Source organism: Pollachius pollachius (genome assembly GCF_949987615.1).
Source record: "Pollachius pollachius genome assembly, chromosome: 7".
In the NCBI taxonomy this organism is placed as follows: Eukaryota; Metazoa; Chordata; class Actinopteri; order Gadiformes; family Gadidae; genus Pollachius; species Pollachius pollachius.
In genome coordinates, this window is record NC_136940.1 from 9,040,817 (window position 1) to 9,057,431 (window position 16,615).

General features: G+C 46.5%; 4 protein-coding genes across 4 annotated transcripts in view; 1 reads left to right on the top strand and 3 right to left on the bottom strand.

Annotated features, from left to right (window-relative positions):
* The window catches only part of LOC307077996 (1-phosphatidylinositol 4,5-bisphosphate phosphodiesterase gamma-1-like), a 30,802-nt gene extending 28,834 nt beyond the window's left edge, over nt 1-1,968 (bottom strand). Inside the window, exon 1 of the mRNA XM_079739526.1 lies at nt 350-1,968. Coding sequence (XP_079595652.1) covers nt 350-620 — 271 coding nt within the window. The 5' untranslated portion in view covers nt 621-1,968. The remainder of the gene's footprint in view (nt 1-349) is intronic.
* A 750-nt stretch (nt 1,969-2,718) lies between these two features.
* On the bottom strand, nt 2,719-10,071 carry naprt (nicotinate phosphoribosyltransferase). Its single transcript, XM_079739527.1, has 13 exons — nt 9,820-10,071; nt 9,187-9,314; nt 8,986-9,068; nt 8,678-8,808; nt 8,466-8,581; nt 7,780-7,976; nt 7,261-7,401; nt 6,756-6,840; nt 6,571-6,651; nt 4,758-4,860; nt 3,981-4,135; nt 3,491-3,598; nt 2,719-3,329 (listed from the first exon to the last, which is right to left on the bottom strand). The coding sequence occupies exons 1-13, from the start codon at nt 10,064-10,066 to the stop codon at nt 3,243-3,245; spliced, it is 1,662 nt and encodes a 553-aa protein (XP_079595653.1). The 5' UTR covers nt 10,067-10,071; the 3' UTR covers nt 2,719-3,242.
* Nucleotides 10,072-10,714: 643 nt separating this feature from the next.
* cUnh8orf82 (chromosome Un C8orf82 homolog) lies at nt 10,715-12,878 on the bottom strand. Its single transcript, XM_079740478.1, has 3 exons — nt 12,678-12,878; nt 12,520-12,568; nt 10,715-11,250 (listed from the first exon to the last, which is right to left on the bottom strand). Exons 1-3 carry the CDS (start codon nt 12,822-12,824, stop codon nt 10,772-10,774), a joined length of 675 nt encoding a protein of 224 aa, XP_079596604.1. The 5' UTR covers nt 12,825-12,878; the 3' UTR covers nt 10,715-10,771.
* Nucleotides 12,879-13,565: 687 nt separating this feature from the next.
* On the top strand, nt 13,566-16,246 carry LOC307078588 (MARVEL domain-containing protein 3). Its single transcript, XM_079740481.1, has 4 exons — nt 13,566-13,870; nt 14,136-14,253; nt 14,526-14,653; nt 15,270-16,246. Exons 2-4 carry the CDS (start codon nt 14,138-14,140, stop codon nt 15,917-15,919), a joined length of 894 nt encoding a protein of 297 aa, XP_079596607.1. The 5' UTR covers nt 13,566-13,870; nt 14,136-14,137; the 3' UTR covers nt 15,920-16,246.
* Nucleotides 16,247-16,615: the final 369 nt, after the last annotated feature.

The following is a 16,615-nucleotide window of genomic DNA, read 5'->3' on the forward strand; positions in this document are numbered from 1 at the left end:
TCTGTCCATTAGCCAGTGTGTCAGGGCAGGGTCAACTTAGATTGCTTGTCAGAACCGAAGGCGAGGCAGAGTTCAGAGTTCATGGGGTCACAACCTGCCTGGCTGCTGAGGGGAGTGTTCAGGCAAGACCCAACACCGATCAATCATAATATGAATCAATATTACCCTAGCAATGGAGAGGTGGTCAATTTCAATAATAAGGGTGTAGAGGCCTCTATAAAGAACTCCCAGTCTGATGGGCCCATATCCGTGTGTGTGTGTGTGTGTGTGTGTGTGTGTGTGTGTGTGTGTGTGTGTGTGTGTGTGTGTGTGTGTGTGTGTGTGTGTGTGTGTGCGTGCGTGCGCTCACTCTCTCCTTCCACTTTGTCGGGGTTGCGGCTCCACACCATTTGGCGCGTGTCCTGCCGGATCTGGAAAGTCCTACGCTCGGGTCTCTGGGACTTCTGGTAGAACACCGTCATCACCGTGCCCACCTCCAGCGCGTGCAGGACACGGGGCCAGGCTTCGTTCCAGTCGACCAGCCGTGACACCGGAGCCCGCGCGCTGGTGCTGTTGCCACCGCCGGGGCTCGCCTCTTCCGCAAACCCATTGATGCTCCCGTTAAACCGCGCGGCGCACATCACTGCATAACCACACCGCGGAACGGCAAAGGATCCCTTGGAGTAGGCCTATTGTTTTTGTTGTTGTAATTTAAGAGCTTAAAATACACGAGTCCATGTCACCAATCCCAAAACAAGTTGCGTTGTATGATCGTGGAAAAGGAGACAAATACACCGAAGCTGTGATTGCATTTCACAACAATGGCACTGAAACTCCCTCCCAACTGCTCTTAAAAAGAGATAGTGAAACACACGGTGCTCCGTCAGCGACCATTCAACGTAAAAGCCTCCTGAACACGTCTCCTGGAGATGTGGTGTGGATTATTTCCCAGTCCTGGGAGAGGAGGAGGAAGAGAGGGTGGGTGTGTTGGTGGGAGTGTTTCTCTCGGTTATCCTTTCCAGATGTTTCTGGAAGAACACCAACATCGGGCTCCAGTTCTCATCACAACCTCCTACGGGGCCCTTTCTCGGTTCCAGTCCCGGTAGACACCACCGGTTGATGCAGGCAGGCTGTTGATCCCCTCCCTTTCTGTGGAGAATTCCGTTAGACCCAAAACACACGTTATGTAAGCACGCGTAACGGCGGCGGAGGAGGGTGTGCGTGCCACGGAGCGACCGCGGAGTTGGATAGGATAGCTACGACCGTCGCTCCCGGGGCTTCCGGAGACCCCCGGTCAGACAGCGCGTGGACGGGAGAGCTCGGCGCTGTCCCATCTGCAGAAGAAGCATAGCGGTCAACTTCATCCATTCAGCGTACACCGTTGGAAGCGCACACCGCGCCGCCAACACGATGCATATAGTCGGTGAGTTGGTGTTAAGTCCTCGGTGTTAGTGGGTTATAGGAGCTCCAACTCCACTGGCGTTTCCACAGCAGCGAACCCGTGCGTGGACAGTCTTTGTCTCTGGTTCGTATCCTCCCCTAGCTCGGCAGAATGACAGAGGTACCTTGGAGGAGGAAATTAAGGACTAGAAGACCGGAAAAGCTCGAGCAGAGGATTTTTTCTTTCGCTTGTGGTGTACCGGAGGAAGGCGGAGAAGGGAGTTGAGAGACGCGCAACTTCCAACAGAAGTGAAGAGGAAGAGAGATCAGGTTGACAGTGACCTCAAGTGGCGGCAAAGAGATTTGCAGCTACAATTTGGAAGGATGGATTTCACCTTAATTTGCACCAAAACAACAGCTGAGTGCTTGGTGGTTAGGGGGGACCGAGGTCAATGGGGTCGGAAGCTTCGGAGTTCTCGATTGGTCACGACATGGAGCTACTTCCCGTGGTAAACCAAACATGAGTCCATTCCAAAGTTATGTGGTTTAGGGAAGTTATGTTGTTTGGGATATCAATCATGCAGCATTTGTCAGTTAAACAAGTTATTGCTTTATTTGTTACGACCCATATCATCCTAATGTCCACATTCCCTGAGTTCCTGCCAGATAATAAAGCCTATTCATTATGTAATGTAATTGTTGTGTGTTAGGCTACAAAAAACATACTTTGGCCATATTGTCATCATACTCATGGCAACAAATAAATTTGAATTGAATTGAATTTTGCAATCTATGTGTTAACTAGCCTATACTTTTATAAATGTAAATTCATACCTTTTGATGGTATTCTCATCTCACTCAACAAATACAATATTGACTCAGACACCATCATCTCAACCTAGTCCAACCCCTTAACTGGGACCTTGATACAATTTTCCAAAGAACCTCAAACTCATTCTGGTCAAAAGCATATGCAGAAAACCACTTTTAGGTGGACCTAAATCCACTCAAACATCAACTGATAGCAGCAGTACAGAGATAATCCTCCATTGGGTCTGCTGTCCACGCCAACGGGGTTGACATCACAGCCTTGCTATGTCTGATCAACCCCATATGTACTGGGCTGATCCCAACTACCACCTCAGCCAATCAGCTTCCAGGAACAACCTATCCACAGCCGTGTGTGTGTGTGTGTGTGTGTGTGTGTATCATTACATAGTATGGAATCTAAGACAACAACTTACAAGTGTGTGCCTCACTTTTTCACCCTCCATTTTTCCTATTAAATGCAAATTAACAGTCAAAACAACTACAACTACTAGTATATACACACGACAGATTTAATATACCGGTATAACAAGAAAATATTTGGTGTAAACATTTTCATCAAGGCAGTTTGGTCATGACCCAGAATCAGATTACTTAAAAAGAATCTGAAAATGTTTGAAGAAAACACTGATGAAACTATGGTTGTGACGGTAATGAAGGAAAGAAGAAAGTATTCAAGTCAGATACAAATACCTGAAGTCATCATTGTGAAATGAAAGCACACTTCCCAGTTATCCAACTGGTGATTAAATGGTGGTGTTTTAGTAAAGAAGAGACAGGCTTAACGCCTTCCTAAGAAAAAACAATAATTTTAATTGTATTATATTATTATTTTTAATAAAATACCCACTAACCCTAGAGTGAGATATTTTTAGGTTAAGCAAGGAAATATCAAATTACACAATAAACATTTTATTGTTTTCTCTAATTCTGTTCAAGGAAATAGATATTAGCAGAACACTTCCTTACAAGCATTGGCATGGTATTAACAGTACAAACATGTTCAAGTACAAAAACGAGTGTGTCTCTCTCCTGCTCTCTCTCCTCTATTTCTCCTAGTTGTTCAACAGGAATTTCCCGTTGGCCGAGGTTCCTCTGCGGATCTCTTCTATCAGCTTGTGGAGTTTATCAGACAGTGCCACCTAGTGTCAGACAAGTGCATGATATTTTATAACACTGTCATATACAGTAGATATTTGTGTGTGTGTGTGTGTGTGTGTGTGTGTGTGTGTGTGTGTGTGTGTGTGTGTGTGTGTGTGTGTGTGTGTGTGTGTGTGTGTGTGTGTGTGTGTGTGTGTCTTACAGTGTAAGGTTCAGGCTCCTGTAATCTCTTGTGTCGGGGGTCCAGGTTCTGAATGGACCTCTGGACTTTCTCTCTGCATTCAGCATCACTGCATAGAGGCTGTGTGATCTACAAAATACAGACAAACACGATGATATGTTTATTATGTAGTAATATTGCTACACTGCGAGGGCACGATAGTCCACCTGAAGGCTAGATTGCCTAACTGTCAGTGTCATTCACTTTGGAGGACAGCGTCTGCTGAAATGACTTTACCAACAGTAAGTAGCAATGTTGGAAAAGTATGAGTTGAACCACTGTTGGGGGATTTTAACTGGAGCCGAGAACAAACCACGGCAGGCCATCAATGTTTAATGCTACAAATGTACGACGAATTGTATGAATTCCTTGTATAAATATCTGCCCTTTGGCCAAAAGATTTCACATTCCTGGCCTAGACCGAGAAAGCTGAGAGTCGAGCTCCCACATCCAGCAAAAACCAATTCCTAACCTGTCCCTTGGCGAACGCTTCCTGCCGTAGAGATGTGACCTGTGTGGGCGTGATGGCCAGGTGGGCCTCCTGTCCCAGGGGGTAGCAGCTGAGGATCTGGCACGCCTGGGGAGGAGGCTCCTCAGAGAGACACAGCAGGTCCATCTGGGGGTGACCTGCAGGACGGAGACAAGGTGGGTGATTGGGGGAACGCTACTGTGTGCAGGCAGGAAAATGTCCCGTTGTTACTCTCGAGCCCCAGCTGAAAGGTTCTGGGTTAGCATAGTAAACATAGCCTCCCCTGTTTATCATCCAGCAGTGGCCCCCAACAGTTCCTTTTGGCCCTGACCCTCTTTCTAGCCCTAAAAATGTTGAGACCCAACTTTAACTTGTGTAGATCTTATGTGTTTTCGCCCAATCAACATCTGCCGATAACATCACGTCCCGCTGAATAAATCGCATTGCTCTATTACGACGCCATTATGACAGACCTTTAAAAAGAAAGTTAACTAAAACAGATCATCCAATAATTAACTAACGCTAGCAATATCCGGCAAAGCAGTATGCATGTCAGAGGATCCCAAGTGGGCTCCTGACCCAAAGGTAGGGAACCGCTGCCCTAAAAGCGGACATATAGCTATTTGCTTTTTAACGACATGTGTCTGAATTCACCCTGGGTCACTTTGGAAAGTCGGTGATAAAACTAAATTCAGCTTAATAACCAAATTAACACATTGTGTATGTTGATATATTTAGGAGAGGAGAATATGGAGGAGAGAATACAGCAGGGAGCCTGACCCTCGCTGTCCAGCAGGCGGTACACAGCCTTCTTCCCAGGAACGGTGCTCTTCTCCGGGTCTTCACTGAATTTCATCCTGGGGTTCCCCCGGACCTCCACCAACTGTGTGTGTGTAAACACACACACACACAGACACACACACATACACACTTCAGTACTGAGCAAAGCAGCTAATGAGAAAGGAATGCAGGCAGGTTTATTCAAGGTCCCATGGCATGAAAACCTCACTTTATGAGGTTTTCTAACATAAATGAGTTCCCCTAGCCTGCATATGGTCCCCCAGTGGCTAAAACTTGCGTTTGTTGTAAAACGAGCACTAGGTGTTCTGCTCACCTTTGAAAAAACGGAGGCTCAAGCGCGCTGATTTGGAATGTGTCGTCATAAAGGATCTAAGCTCCTCCCCTTTCTCTGCCTTGCCCGCCCAGAGAATTTGACCCGCCAATGAGACACGACCGTGCGAGCGCCACGTGTGTGTGTGTGTGATTACACACACTGTAACACAAGTGTTTGCTGTTGGTTTTATGGCACATAACAGGTCGGTTCTTTGACGTCTCTTGTATTACCACAACGAGACTGTAATTGGGGTTAGCTCAGCCATGGTTCAGAAGGAATTGGGGGAAAGGAACTTTGGCTTTGACTCCGTGAAGTACATGAACTGCGACATGCTGCCTGCCGCCGGTTGCCGCGAGGCACCACCGCCCGGCAGCGGGCAGCCGGCAGCAGGCAGCGCGCGGTTCAGTCTACTTCAGATTGATGTGTAAGTGGAAGAACCAGAGAGTCGATTGTGATTCATAATATCGTCTGGAGGCGCACACAGCTTTTGGCCGTGATAATATGTATTATATGATATAGATATCTATGTATTATATGATATTATTTAGATATAGAGCTCCGGGACTGCAACGCAATTGTTGTATACTTCCTTGTTATTTGGATAACCGTTCTGCTGTTGGTGTTATGGTGCATAACATGTCAGACTCTCGTTTCTGGTATTTCCACAACGAGACTCGTAGTGGGGGTTATCTCAGCCATGGTTGAGAATGAATTGGGGGAAAGGAACTTTGGCTTTGACTCCCTGAAGTATATGAACCACGACATGGAGGAGAAAGGGATTGATGGCCGCGAATGTCTCCCGCTTGAGCCGGTAAAGGAGGCGGTGGTGCCTAAGCGCTGACCGTTGCCTCGGCAGCGAGGCTCCGGCGGGAGACAACCGCGGTCAACAATCCCTTTCTCCTCCGTGTCGTGGTTCAGTCTACTTCAGATTGATGTGGACGTGGAAGAACCAGAGACGTCGGAGAACCCTACGCAGTCGTTTGAGATTCATAATATCGTCCGGAAGCTCACACAGCTTTGGCCGTGAGAATATATATTATATGATAAAGGTATCTATGTATAATTTGATATTATTTAGATATAGAGCTCCAGGACTCCCGTGTGTTCTAGAATATTTACAGAACACGGCTGTGTGCGCCCCTCGCCATTGCGATACATCCACTGTAAACAGAGCGCATGGTACCGTGGCTGCAAGCTGCTCAGGGCCACACCCCCACCCTCCTCCTTGACCCGCCTCGCTCCTCCTCATTTGCATTAAAGCTAAAGACACCGAAACGGTGCATTTGGGGAAAGCTCAATGTGCGACTGGCTCGTAGTGGCTGTAATTCTGAACCACGGTTGAATTTCGGGAACGTCTTCAAATACTGTGTTTGGGGCCTACTAATATCTATATTAAAGCATCCATAAAGTAACATGCCATGGGACCTTTAAAGTTCGGTCCCTCCATGTGTGTATACCAGTGTGTACATTAAACATTACCTTGTACACACATCCCAAGGACGGCTGCCTTGTGCACGTTACCAAGTGGGTTCCCACTCCCACCACGTTGATTTCGTTCTCCTAAAACACAGTCAGAGAGATACACAAGGTCTCAGTGAGGGGCCCACGGAGGATGAGGTACGGTTAGACCTGTTCAGACCAGGATCTGCTTCAGGCTCCCTTACCTTCTTGTTGAGCTCCAACATGCTCTGCTCTGAGATGTTGTTGGTCCCCACGATGATCAGCGACTCGAACACAGGGACGGAGAAACTAGAGGAATACCAAGCAGAAGTTATCAAGTTATAATAATGGAATCCAAAGCGATACAATGTATTCAGAGGCATGTCATTAAGGAGCAGGTAGTTAGGGGGCATCTTGCTCAAGGATGACGACAGTGGACATTGGGGATCAAACCCAGAGCCTTTCAGCTTGGAGATGAACACTGGCAGAGTTCTGACCCTCCTTCTTCTTAGTACTATCGTTCCAGGGTGCCTATTTTGGTGTCATTAATGGCCAGGTAAGGGTTATAATGTGGCTCAAGGGTAGACAGGTAGAAACCACAACCTTTTTACTGTGTTGGACAACCGTAACACTAATCTATCTTGCCCCATGTCTGAATAGCTATCTCTGGCTGGCCCAGTAGTAGAGTGATATAGAATAGAGAGTGTAGACAAAGAAGCGTTCACTCACTGCTTGGCGCAGTGTTTGAAGACGCGGCGTACTTCCACCGACTGCCTGCAGAGGTCGCCACTGTCCAGACGCACCCCCCGCGGCTGGTGGCCCAGCTCAATCAGTGCCATGGCAACCGCACAGAAGTTCAGCAGCCCACTACTGTGGAGGTGGAGACAGACAGACAGACTATAAACGAAAGTCAACCACATACAAAAAACACAGACATGCAGTGGTGCAGTCAAACATTCAAAGAGATAGCAGAGCAATACAGCGATAGATATTATGATGACCAAGCCAAGTAGGTCTGAATAATATACATCATGAGGTAAATTCTACCTCAACCAACTGCATTAAAAACGGTTACACTTACAACTGACTTCATGGGTAAGAACAAAGTTAGTTCGATATTTATAAGAGTCTGTACGCATGCTCGCTATTAATAAACACCAGTGACCTAGACATTTAGAAAGTTTATGTTACAAGTTTACGTTTCACTTTCAGCGTGAACGGAGAAGATGGCAGAACTACTGGCGTTACCAGCTAACACTGTAGCTGTCAATCACAGGCAGGAAGTTTCCAGGGTAGGCGATAGCATAGGACAGGAAAGCTGCCAGCTCCCCCTCATGGATCTTCGCAGGCTCCGCCCCCAGGAGCTCACAGAGACGACCTAGAAAGCCCTTGGTGAGCGAGATCAGGTCGATTGGGTCCTTCTCTCCGTCTGCCGGCAGGAGAGTCTGTCCGGTAACAGGGAACAGGAAGTGGTCAAATGTCTCATCATAATGAATAAAGGAATGAGCTGGGAATATAGAACTCATTGTATTGTACTAATGTACTCTGATATTCCAATAATGCATCAATCATATTCAATTTATACTCCAATAATAAACCCGTCATATATCAATAATTCATACAATATTATTTAATCCATAATATACAGTCATCAATTATATGCCAATAACATTCCAGCAATAAAATTCCAGTGACATTTGCCAGATTTTGCAAAAAGTTATTTGAGTAACGAACATGATAAAATCCCTCAGATTATATTACATTCGATTAGGTAATCGTATCTACAGGAATAGAAAGGCTTTCACAGAAGTGCAGACCTTAAACAGAATATACTAATGGTGGTTTATTAATGGAAATACAATACAACATACTGATAATAATATTCAGATTAAAGAGATGAATGACTGACAGCCAGGAGGCGGGAGAACACAGACCTGAGGCCACACCTCCTCCAGGGAGGAAAAGGAAGTGACATAAGAGTGGGCCATGGTCCCTGCTACAGGGATGCCGAACAGGAAGCCCGCCTGCACGTTACTGGTCATATCAAAGCCTGGGGAGCCACACATAGTCACTCACAGAGTGTGGTGTGTGTGTGGGTGTGTGTGTGTGTGGGTGTGTGTGGGTGTGTGTGTGTGTGCAATAGTACCTCCTATGTGTGTGTATCGCGAGGCGGTGAGTCCACCGTCCGGGCCCTGGGCCCTCCGGAGCCCCAGCTCCAGCAGCTTCCTGTCGGGCCCCGCAGCCAGACGGAACCGGGCAGCATTACTACACACCAGACTGGACCACACACACACACACACACACACACACACACACACAAAGGAAGTACAAGACCATGCAAACATAATACCACACACACACATAACAACAGCACACACCAACCACAATTCATTTTGCTACTAAAATAACCAAAATATTTTAAACCTGTGCACGTGTGTGTGTTTGTGTGTGTACCTGGCATAGTTGACTAAACACAGCAAGCTGGTCTCCAGCAGTTGGACCACAGCCAAAGGACCAGCCACCTCCATGAGCGGCACCTGCAGTCACGAAACACATCACATCATGGTGCACTTCCATCACAAACCGAGTTTGTGATGGAAGTACACAAGTACACAAACGGTTAGACCCCACTACTCCCTGTCTCGGGAATCTCACCCTGGCGAAGACCACAGTCGCCTCAGGAACGGCGCGCAGGATCACCCCGGAACAGTCCAGCTCCCGCAGAAATTGGAAGAAGGCGGGGTTGGTGGTGGGAGGTAGAACAGACCGAAGGTACTCCACGTCTGGCTCCGCCCACAATCACACACAACAGAGAAGCGGCCAATAACGCTCGTCATAATAACTCTCACACTGAGGACTCAGTTGTTATATGAACAAGAAAAAGGGTTGTTTTTTTAGAACATTTAACAGGGAAAGTAAAGCTAGGGCTGATCGAGATATGACGTCACTATCGACGTCGGTTGAATGTCAATATTATGAGGCACGCGCTTTATAATTACACATTTAGGGTAGCATTTGCTAAAAACTGTAAATAGTTATAAGTAACGTTTGTTAAGGACTATACGATCATTTTAGTGCAGGATGTTGTCGATTGATAGGCATGTATGAGAACGTGTCCAGTGAACTTTGCGGGATTCGACCGGTGGGGTCAAGTTCAACGGCAGTGGGGCGCAAGGCAGCGCAACTATGTCAGGACATTACGCAATGCCGATCGTAACCTTGAGTAATGATGTTGCTGGTTACATTGGCATCGGTCCCAGCAAGTGAAACACTCCTCTGACCACTCACCTTCCCCCGTAAACCGAAAGTTTCGCAAGAACAGCAGACAGTCGTGCACACCGGAGAACAGCGAAAAGCCGCCGCCGAAGGGGTTCTCCCTAAAGAACAACTCGAACACGGCGGGCTCGTTGTGCCGTCCGGAGTTCCAGTAGGCATAGGCCATGGTGAACTGGTATAGGTCCGTCAGCATGGGGGGCACCCGGGCACGGATGGACCGCTCTATAGCCTCGCATGCCTTGCTCAACGGAGCTGCCATGTTCACGCACGGCTGGCTCCCGTTCAACTGGAGGCAGACCAGCCGAGACACCTGGGAGATGCAGTTCTTTAAGGCGCCGCACAACTGTTACACCGTTATGTAATTGAGCGCTAGTAACGACGGTCAGAATGAAAGCAACTTTGTTGCAGTTTAACCAAGCCTCACAACCAAGAACGGTTATTGAAGTAGACAGTTTTAGCGACATTTTATCAAGAAGCTACTTTTACTGTAGGCACAGCTTCAATGTCAGTCACACGTGTCATTGAATAATATGCTTTTCACGTGACTCTGTCTGATAACATGCTTTTGGAAATGTACTGGTGTAATACTTTATATTAATGAACCAACTCCAAACTCCCTATTTCCAAATGTACCTTAGGCTATATTATGCATCATGAAGTCTAAACTTTTTAATATTCAGCCTCATTTTACCAAACCACTTTGCATAATGTCAATACATGATGCCAAGCGTTCCTTGGGGCAATGCTGACACCACATCAGGTTCTAGAAGATACTAGACCTCACTAAATACATATTTATTTAGTAGATGTTGACATCAATGGCAGACATGTTGGCTCCAGTTACTTTAATTTCCTTTGCTTCAGAGAAGACACTTCTGTCACAACCAAGTTTTAAACCAGAGCGGTGTCTATTCCACTTTCAAATAAATAACATATTCATAGTTTTCTTTTTGTTTCTGCTTCATCACCCGCTGCTCTGCCCCTCCTCCCTGGGGAAGAACCTGGCCAGCTCATTGGTCAGTACATGCCGACCCCCCGCCCACAGGAAGTGCGTTGGCTGCTCCTCTTGGCCCTGCTGCTCGTAGAGGAAGAAGGGGCTGAGCTCGATAGCCAGGGCAGACCGGACCAGGCCCACCCCTCCAGCCAGCTCCGGACAGGGGTGATAGACGCGTCCACTGGCCGGGTGCATGTAGAGGGCCTCCGGGCGGAACGGTGCGCTGAGCTGCTCACCTCCACCGCAGTACGACAGCATATCGGGGCCCGGCCCCGGGGCCAGCTCCTCCGTCGGGGGCGGCAGCAGGTGGGTGAAGACCAGGGGCCGGTCGTCGCAGCGCACAAAGTTCCTCTCACGTCCGCACAGCGACAGGAAGGGGAAGTGTTCACTGTAGCGACCACTCCGGTTGCCACGCAGTCGGCTGAAGAAGAACACCAAGAACTTTTTGTCTGGGGGTTCGAAATCAAAAAGAAGGGGGGATAGTAACATGACCAACAACACGAATGAATGAAATAATAATAATCCCATAACAGAACCACGGATTGCGTTAAAGTATGGCCCCTTTTTTGGGAGCCGCCAGCTGGAGGGGGGAGGGCAGGATATGCAAGAAGTTAGGGTGTTTGTTGCCCATGGGAAAAGGTAAGGATTCGAAACCCTTTGTCAACAGTCTACCATAGACATCTGAGCAATATGACTAATCTCATTACACATTAATGATTCATCTAAAATACAGAGCCAGGGGTGCCGGAAAAAAGAGTCAGCTAAATTACTAAATAGTTATGAAGGGTAAAGACCTTATCAGTTGTTCAAAAGGTCAAACAAAGTCCCTAGCAGGGAGGTGTGCTGGTCATGGATGTTGGATTAAGATGCATTTACCAATTAGAGCAGCACTACTCTGAACAATTCCTCCCTTGTAGAGTCAATATGGGTCACATGATGTACTGCCGAAGAGTTCAGCATAGCCGATATAGGGATAAGCCATATATATTTGTATAGGTCCACGCGTGTTGATAATGGAGCTGTTAAAAACGGTTGAACTCTTACACACACACACACACACACACACACACACACACACACACACACACACACACACACACACACACACACACACACACACCCCTGTTGTGTGTTTTGCAGATGATACCCATAGGAACGTGTAGGCTGTTAACATAACATGAGGGTTGAGTAGAGAGGGTCTCGCATTTGTTTCACATGTGTGTGTTTGCAAAAATATTATTTTCGCTGCAGGTGAAATGGGACTTGGCACAGTGGGGCTGCAGTTTACTGAGTAAAGTTAGATTTTTCGCTACAATCTAGGGATATGGGTTGCATTACAAGATCTATGGGGAATCACTTTAGGAAACTGAAACGAACACCAACTCTGGTTTTTAAAAACTACTTAAAAATGTTTTCCTACAGTCAAGTTGTAAGGACATATCTGGTCCAATGGTTGTTTACTTTTCCATTTGATGCTGGATGTAACACTTGTAAAGGGGTTGTTGATGACTGAAATATCTTCAATTCTTTAAACATGTCCTCCTGTTTTACATCACAGAAACGCCCTCGTCAGGGTAAAAAGTTACTTTTTTGGACAGTCACCGATTACGTTTGATGTTTAACATGACTCAAAGTCCATAAGACCTTTGAGGAATGCGTGAGTTATTAAAAAAGATAAGTTGGCTATTCTATAGGCTTCATTCTGCTCTTCTGTTTACCTTTAAAGCATGTCACAAAGTTCTTCACTTTAGTGTCATCAAGGAACAGCTGTAAAAACAAAGACCCGCCCCCCAACCACATTAGAACAATGTTATGACAAGGAGATTTTGGGTCCATTTTATAAGTGGATGAATTGCACATTGGTCCAGATATTCACCTGTCCTTGGTGGTCAATATAATAAAAGTATTCACGGATGCGAGGTTCGGGGCTCTGGCCCTGAACATAAGTGACTATGGACCGTAAACAGCACCGCACAGGTGAAGTGAAGCTCCGCAGGTTCCGCAGAGCAGTGTTGCACAGCATGCTTCCTCCGAGGATCAAATGTTCTGTCAATATTGTTCATAAACGTAGCTGAAGGCGTAAGGCAGCAAACACACGGTTCACATGCCGGAAGTTATTGTTCCATGGGAAAACACTGGGTTTATAACTGCTGCCATCTAGTGGAATAAATGTGCTAAAACATCAGACAAGCACCATTTAATACTGTGAAATTATCGACATTTTTAGATTTTTTCTTTTTTTTTCCCAGTTTACTATTTCATTCTGTTATTTTAAATATATATTTTTAAATGCTTTCATTTCATTGTGTATTCTTTTTTTCTACATTTTTTAAGATTAAATTCCTCAACAAACTGTATACAACAAATAAAAAAAATCTTCTTTCCGTTCAACATAAAAGTACCATTTCACTAAAAGATTTTAGTCGTGGTTAAATATTTACTATATATTTCCAATAAAGTTGTCTAGTTTAATTATTTAAAAATAACTCACAGGCCTATCAGATATACATGAGACTAAAGCCCACTGTCTCGAATGAATATACATCAGCAGGATAGAGCCTTTGCTTTTTAAAAATCGATTAATCGATTAAAACTAAATCCTATCAAATAAAAATGAAATAATCTGGAAAATCCTATCGACCAACGCGGGACAGGCCACAATATACGAGGACTTGGTATCTGGTGACCGCATATATGTAACCACGGTCCTCAACGACCAACTCAGATAAGATATGAGCAGCTGCCCAGATCAGAATCCTCTGATAAGCAGGCGGCCAAATCAAAAGCACTCGTTATCCCTTGAAGTAGGTCCAAGGTCCTGCCCAATCGAAACCACAGGAGGACCTCAAGAGGAATGGATTGACGACTTGAAGGCGAGAAGTATTTTACCTGTAGTTCACCTGTGAATCCTGACTTCCGCCTTCCTCCCCTGTCGGATTGGTGGCGGTCTCTCTTTCTACCTGTAGACGTACCCTGAAAACTACATTTTTCCTACATAGAAAGGCGCGCGAGCTTAAACAAAATGGAGAGATATTTGGACTTTTAACTTCGGATTTCAAACAGCAGGCAGTAAGTGTTTATTATAGGGGTTTTAATCGGCTCTTGTTGTGGTATCAACTAGACATTTGTTCAATGCTCCAGTCTCCTGTTGCGAAACGATAGTTTGTAACAAAAGGGATATTTTTTTCTCAAGTAAATTTTACAAGCTATTGTTTCGACATTGTTTACTATCAATACAAGGCCAATTGTACAAACCAAGGCAAAACACCAACGGGAGCTACATAGGTGGATTCCTTTCGCCCAGAGTGACAGGTTGGCCTACTTTCTCCAACAGCTATGAGCCATCAACCTAGGAACAAGAGGGGGCACCGGGACCGAAACGGGGAGCGTCGTGAGAATCGAGCATCCAACGACAGGTACCCCGAGGACGACAGGCAGCCCTCGCCTGACAGGTTGGTCGGCGTACCATTTTTAAAGTGGAATTATTGTCATTTGTTTGATGCTGTCTTTAGTTTTAGTAGGTCCAATGACCGACCGTGCCTTCCTCGTTTGTTTTGATCTCAACGATTGTTCATTGGTTGATTCGCTCGGCAGACAATTCCTTGATTTAAAATTTAAAAAAGTCTATTGACTGTAAAATGAAGTCTAATACCGTTTGGCTTTATTGTTGTTTATGTCTTTCTGTTGTTGACGACTGCCTATGAATTCCTCTTTTCCCTCTCAGGTCGTCTCGTCCGCCCTACTACCCTGCACAAGACAGACCTGAAACCAGCCATGCACGGGACAGCGCACGAGACGTCCCAAGAGAGAGACGCAAAGAATCCACATGCTCGCACATATGTTCGCGACGAGGTAAGTCATCAAATATTAGTTTTTATATGTTTCAGTCGTCTGGGCAGAAAGTTTTAGAGCCGGAGGAAACGCAAACAATTGATCGCCAAACGATGAACTACTTTAGCTGGACGATACCCTCAGCCCCTCCCGCAAGGAACCGGTTTTCTGTTATTTGTGACGTCAGCCCACTCTCAGCCTATTTTATACTAATGCTTTCAGCGTGAAACATGATCGCTACAATTTACACCTATTAATCACACACATCCTTTTGAATGTAAAATAGCCAATTGTGTATTCCAGAGAGCCCATGACAATTTGCTATACTATATTTGGCATTCCACATAAACATTTTTTGTGGAGAATACTATACAAATTTACGATGCCTCTTTCTTAAGTGACTTCCAGTCGATTCAGAAGATACATAGGGGTAATTTAGGACCAGGTAGGGCTTCGGCAAATCTTCTGTCAAAGAAGACTGCAGGTCTTCATACTTCGGCGATCGAACCCATGACCATTTAGCTTGGAAGACTAATTATTTGTGTGTGTGTGTGTGTGTGTGTGTGTGTGTGTGTGTGTGTGTGTGTGTGTGTGTGTGTGTGTGTGTGTGTGTGTCTGTAATGCGACTTATTCCCAGGCATCGTGCTGATGTGCTCGGTGCTGACCAACGCCCTGGTGCTGATCTGCGTGGTGGCGGCGCAGATGGCGATGTCCGGGCTGACGTCCATGGGCGGCCTGGGCGGATTCAACATCAACTCCAACTTCAACCTGCAGGGCACGGAGCTGCAGCAGGTGCGGGACCTGGACATGCAGTACAGCCAGATGCGCGCACCGGGCATCTACGGCGGCCTGGCCTTCAGCCTGGTGTTGGGCGTGGGCTCCCTGGTGTTCGCCGTGTCGGGGAACAAGGCCCCCCACCACCTGCCCCCCAAGATCCTGTACGGGGCGCTGGTGTTCCAGGCGGTGGGCGCCGTGGCCTACGTGGTCGCCGTCGGCCTCTACCTGCACTTTGTCATCGGTGTCAACGCCACGGACGTGTGCCAGAGGCGCGAGCGGCTGTACGCGCGCAACGGCTACACGTGGATGAACTGCGACGTGGGCGGGGCCGACGCCGCCGTAGCGTTGTTTGGACTCATCACAGCCATTTTGTACGCCGTCGGCACCTGGCTCACCTTCACGACCATCCGCGGCGTGAAGCGCTACCACCGGGACAGGAAGCGCCACGAGGCGGGGAGACGCGAGGAGAGATCTCAGCCGCCGACCAGGGCGGACACGACCATGGTGTGAGGCTCCAGGGGGGGGTCACACCGAGGGCGGAGACTACCATGGTGGGACGCTCCAGGGGGTTCACACCGAGGGCGGAGACTACCATGGTGGGACGCTCCAGGGGGTTCACACCGAGGGCGGAGACTACCATGGTGGGACACTCCAGGGGGGTTCAAAGTGCAGATTGTTTCCTTTTTTTTTATTAAAGTTGATCTATACCAGAACTAACTTTGGTTAATACAAATAGTATGTTTACTTTATAATGACTCCTAAATGATCTGTGAATGTTAATTTCATCTAGTGTTTAATAAAATACATGAAATAATTTAACTCTACCATTTACATACAGTATGAAATGCATCTTTCTCGTCAGGGCAAACTTCCCTTAAAACACAGGCCATAAATAAAGCCTGTTTCATAAGCTGTCACATTTCAATTTTAACTGATAAAGGAGGGTTAAAATAAACTTGACTGTTGATAAGAGGCCTTACAATTAAACTTAATCTTTCAGTATTTTATTCTGATAATGGTCTATACAAATACACTTGAACTCTTAAGTATATAATCGTGATAGGTTATACAAACAAACGCCACCTTCCGCGAGTAAGGGCACGCCTACTTTTAGCCTACAGGGGGCGCCTGTGTTCCACGTTCAAGGTATGCCAGTCACCGCGCTTAAGATGACATCACCACCACTGACACCGCAAGTTCTTCTGA

Excerpts from the sequence above, each read along its gene's own strand:
- naprt (XM_079739527.1), bottom strand. The coding sequence starts at position 10,066 with ATGGCAGCTCCGTTGAGCAAGGCATGCGAGGCTATAGAGCGGTCCATC. Across the intron at positions 4,861-6,570 it reads CCTTGGGATGTGTGTACAAG|TTGGTGGAGGTCCGGGGGAA; the intron begins GTAATGTTTAAT and ends ACACACACACAG. Across the intron at positions 3,330-3,490 it reads AGGAGCCTGAACCTTACACT|GTGGCACTGTCTGATAAACT; the intron begins GTAAGACACACA and ends GTCTGACACTAG.
- cUnh8orf82 (XM_079740478.1), bottom strand. The coding sequence starts at position 12,824 with ATGCTGTGCAACACTGCTCTGCGGAACCTGCGGAGCTTCACTTCACCT. Across the intron at positions 12,569-12,677 it reads ATATTGACCACCAAGGACAG|CTGTTCCTTGATGACACTAA; the intron begins GTGAATATCTGG and ends TTGTTTTTACAG. Across the intron at positions 11,251-12,519 it reads CTTTGTGACATGCTTTAAAG|ACAAAAAGTTCTTGGTGTTC; the intron begins GTAAACAGAAGA and ends TCGAACCCCCAG.
- LOC307078588 (XM_079740481.1), top strand. The coding sequence starts at position 14,138 with ATGAGCCATCAACCTAGGAACAAGAGGGGGCACCGGGACCGAAACGGG. Across the intron at positions 14,254-14,525 it reads AGGCAGCCCTCGCCTGACAG|GTCGTCTCGTCCGCCCTACT; the intron begins GTTGGTCGGCGT and ends TTTCCCTCTCAG. Across the intron at positions 14,654-15,269 it reads GCACATATGTTCGCGACGAG|GCATCGTGCTGATGTGCTCG; the intron begins GTAAGTCATCAA and ends ACTTATTCCCAG.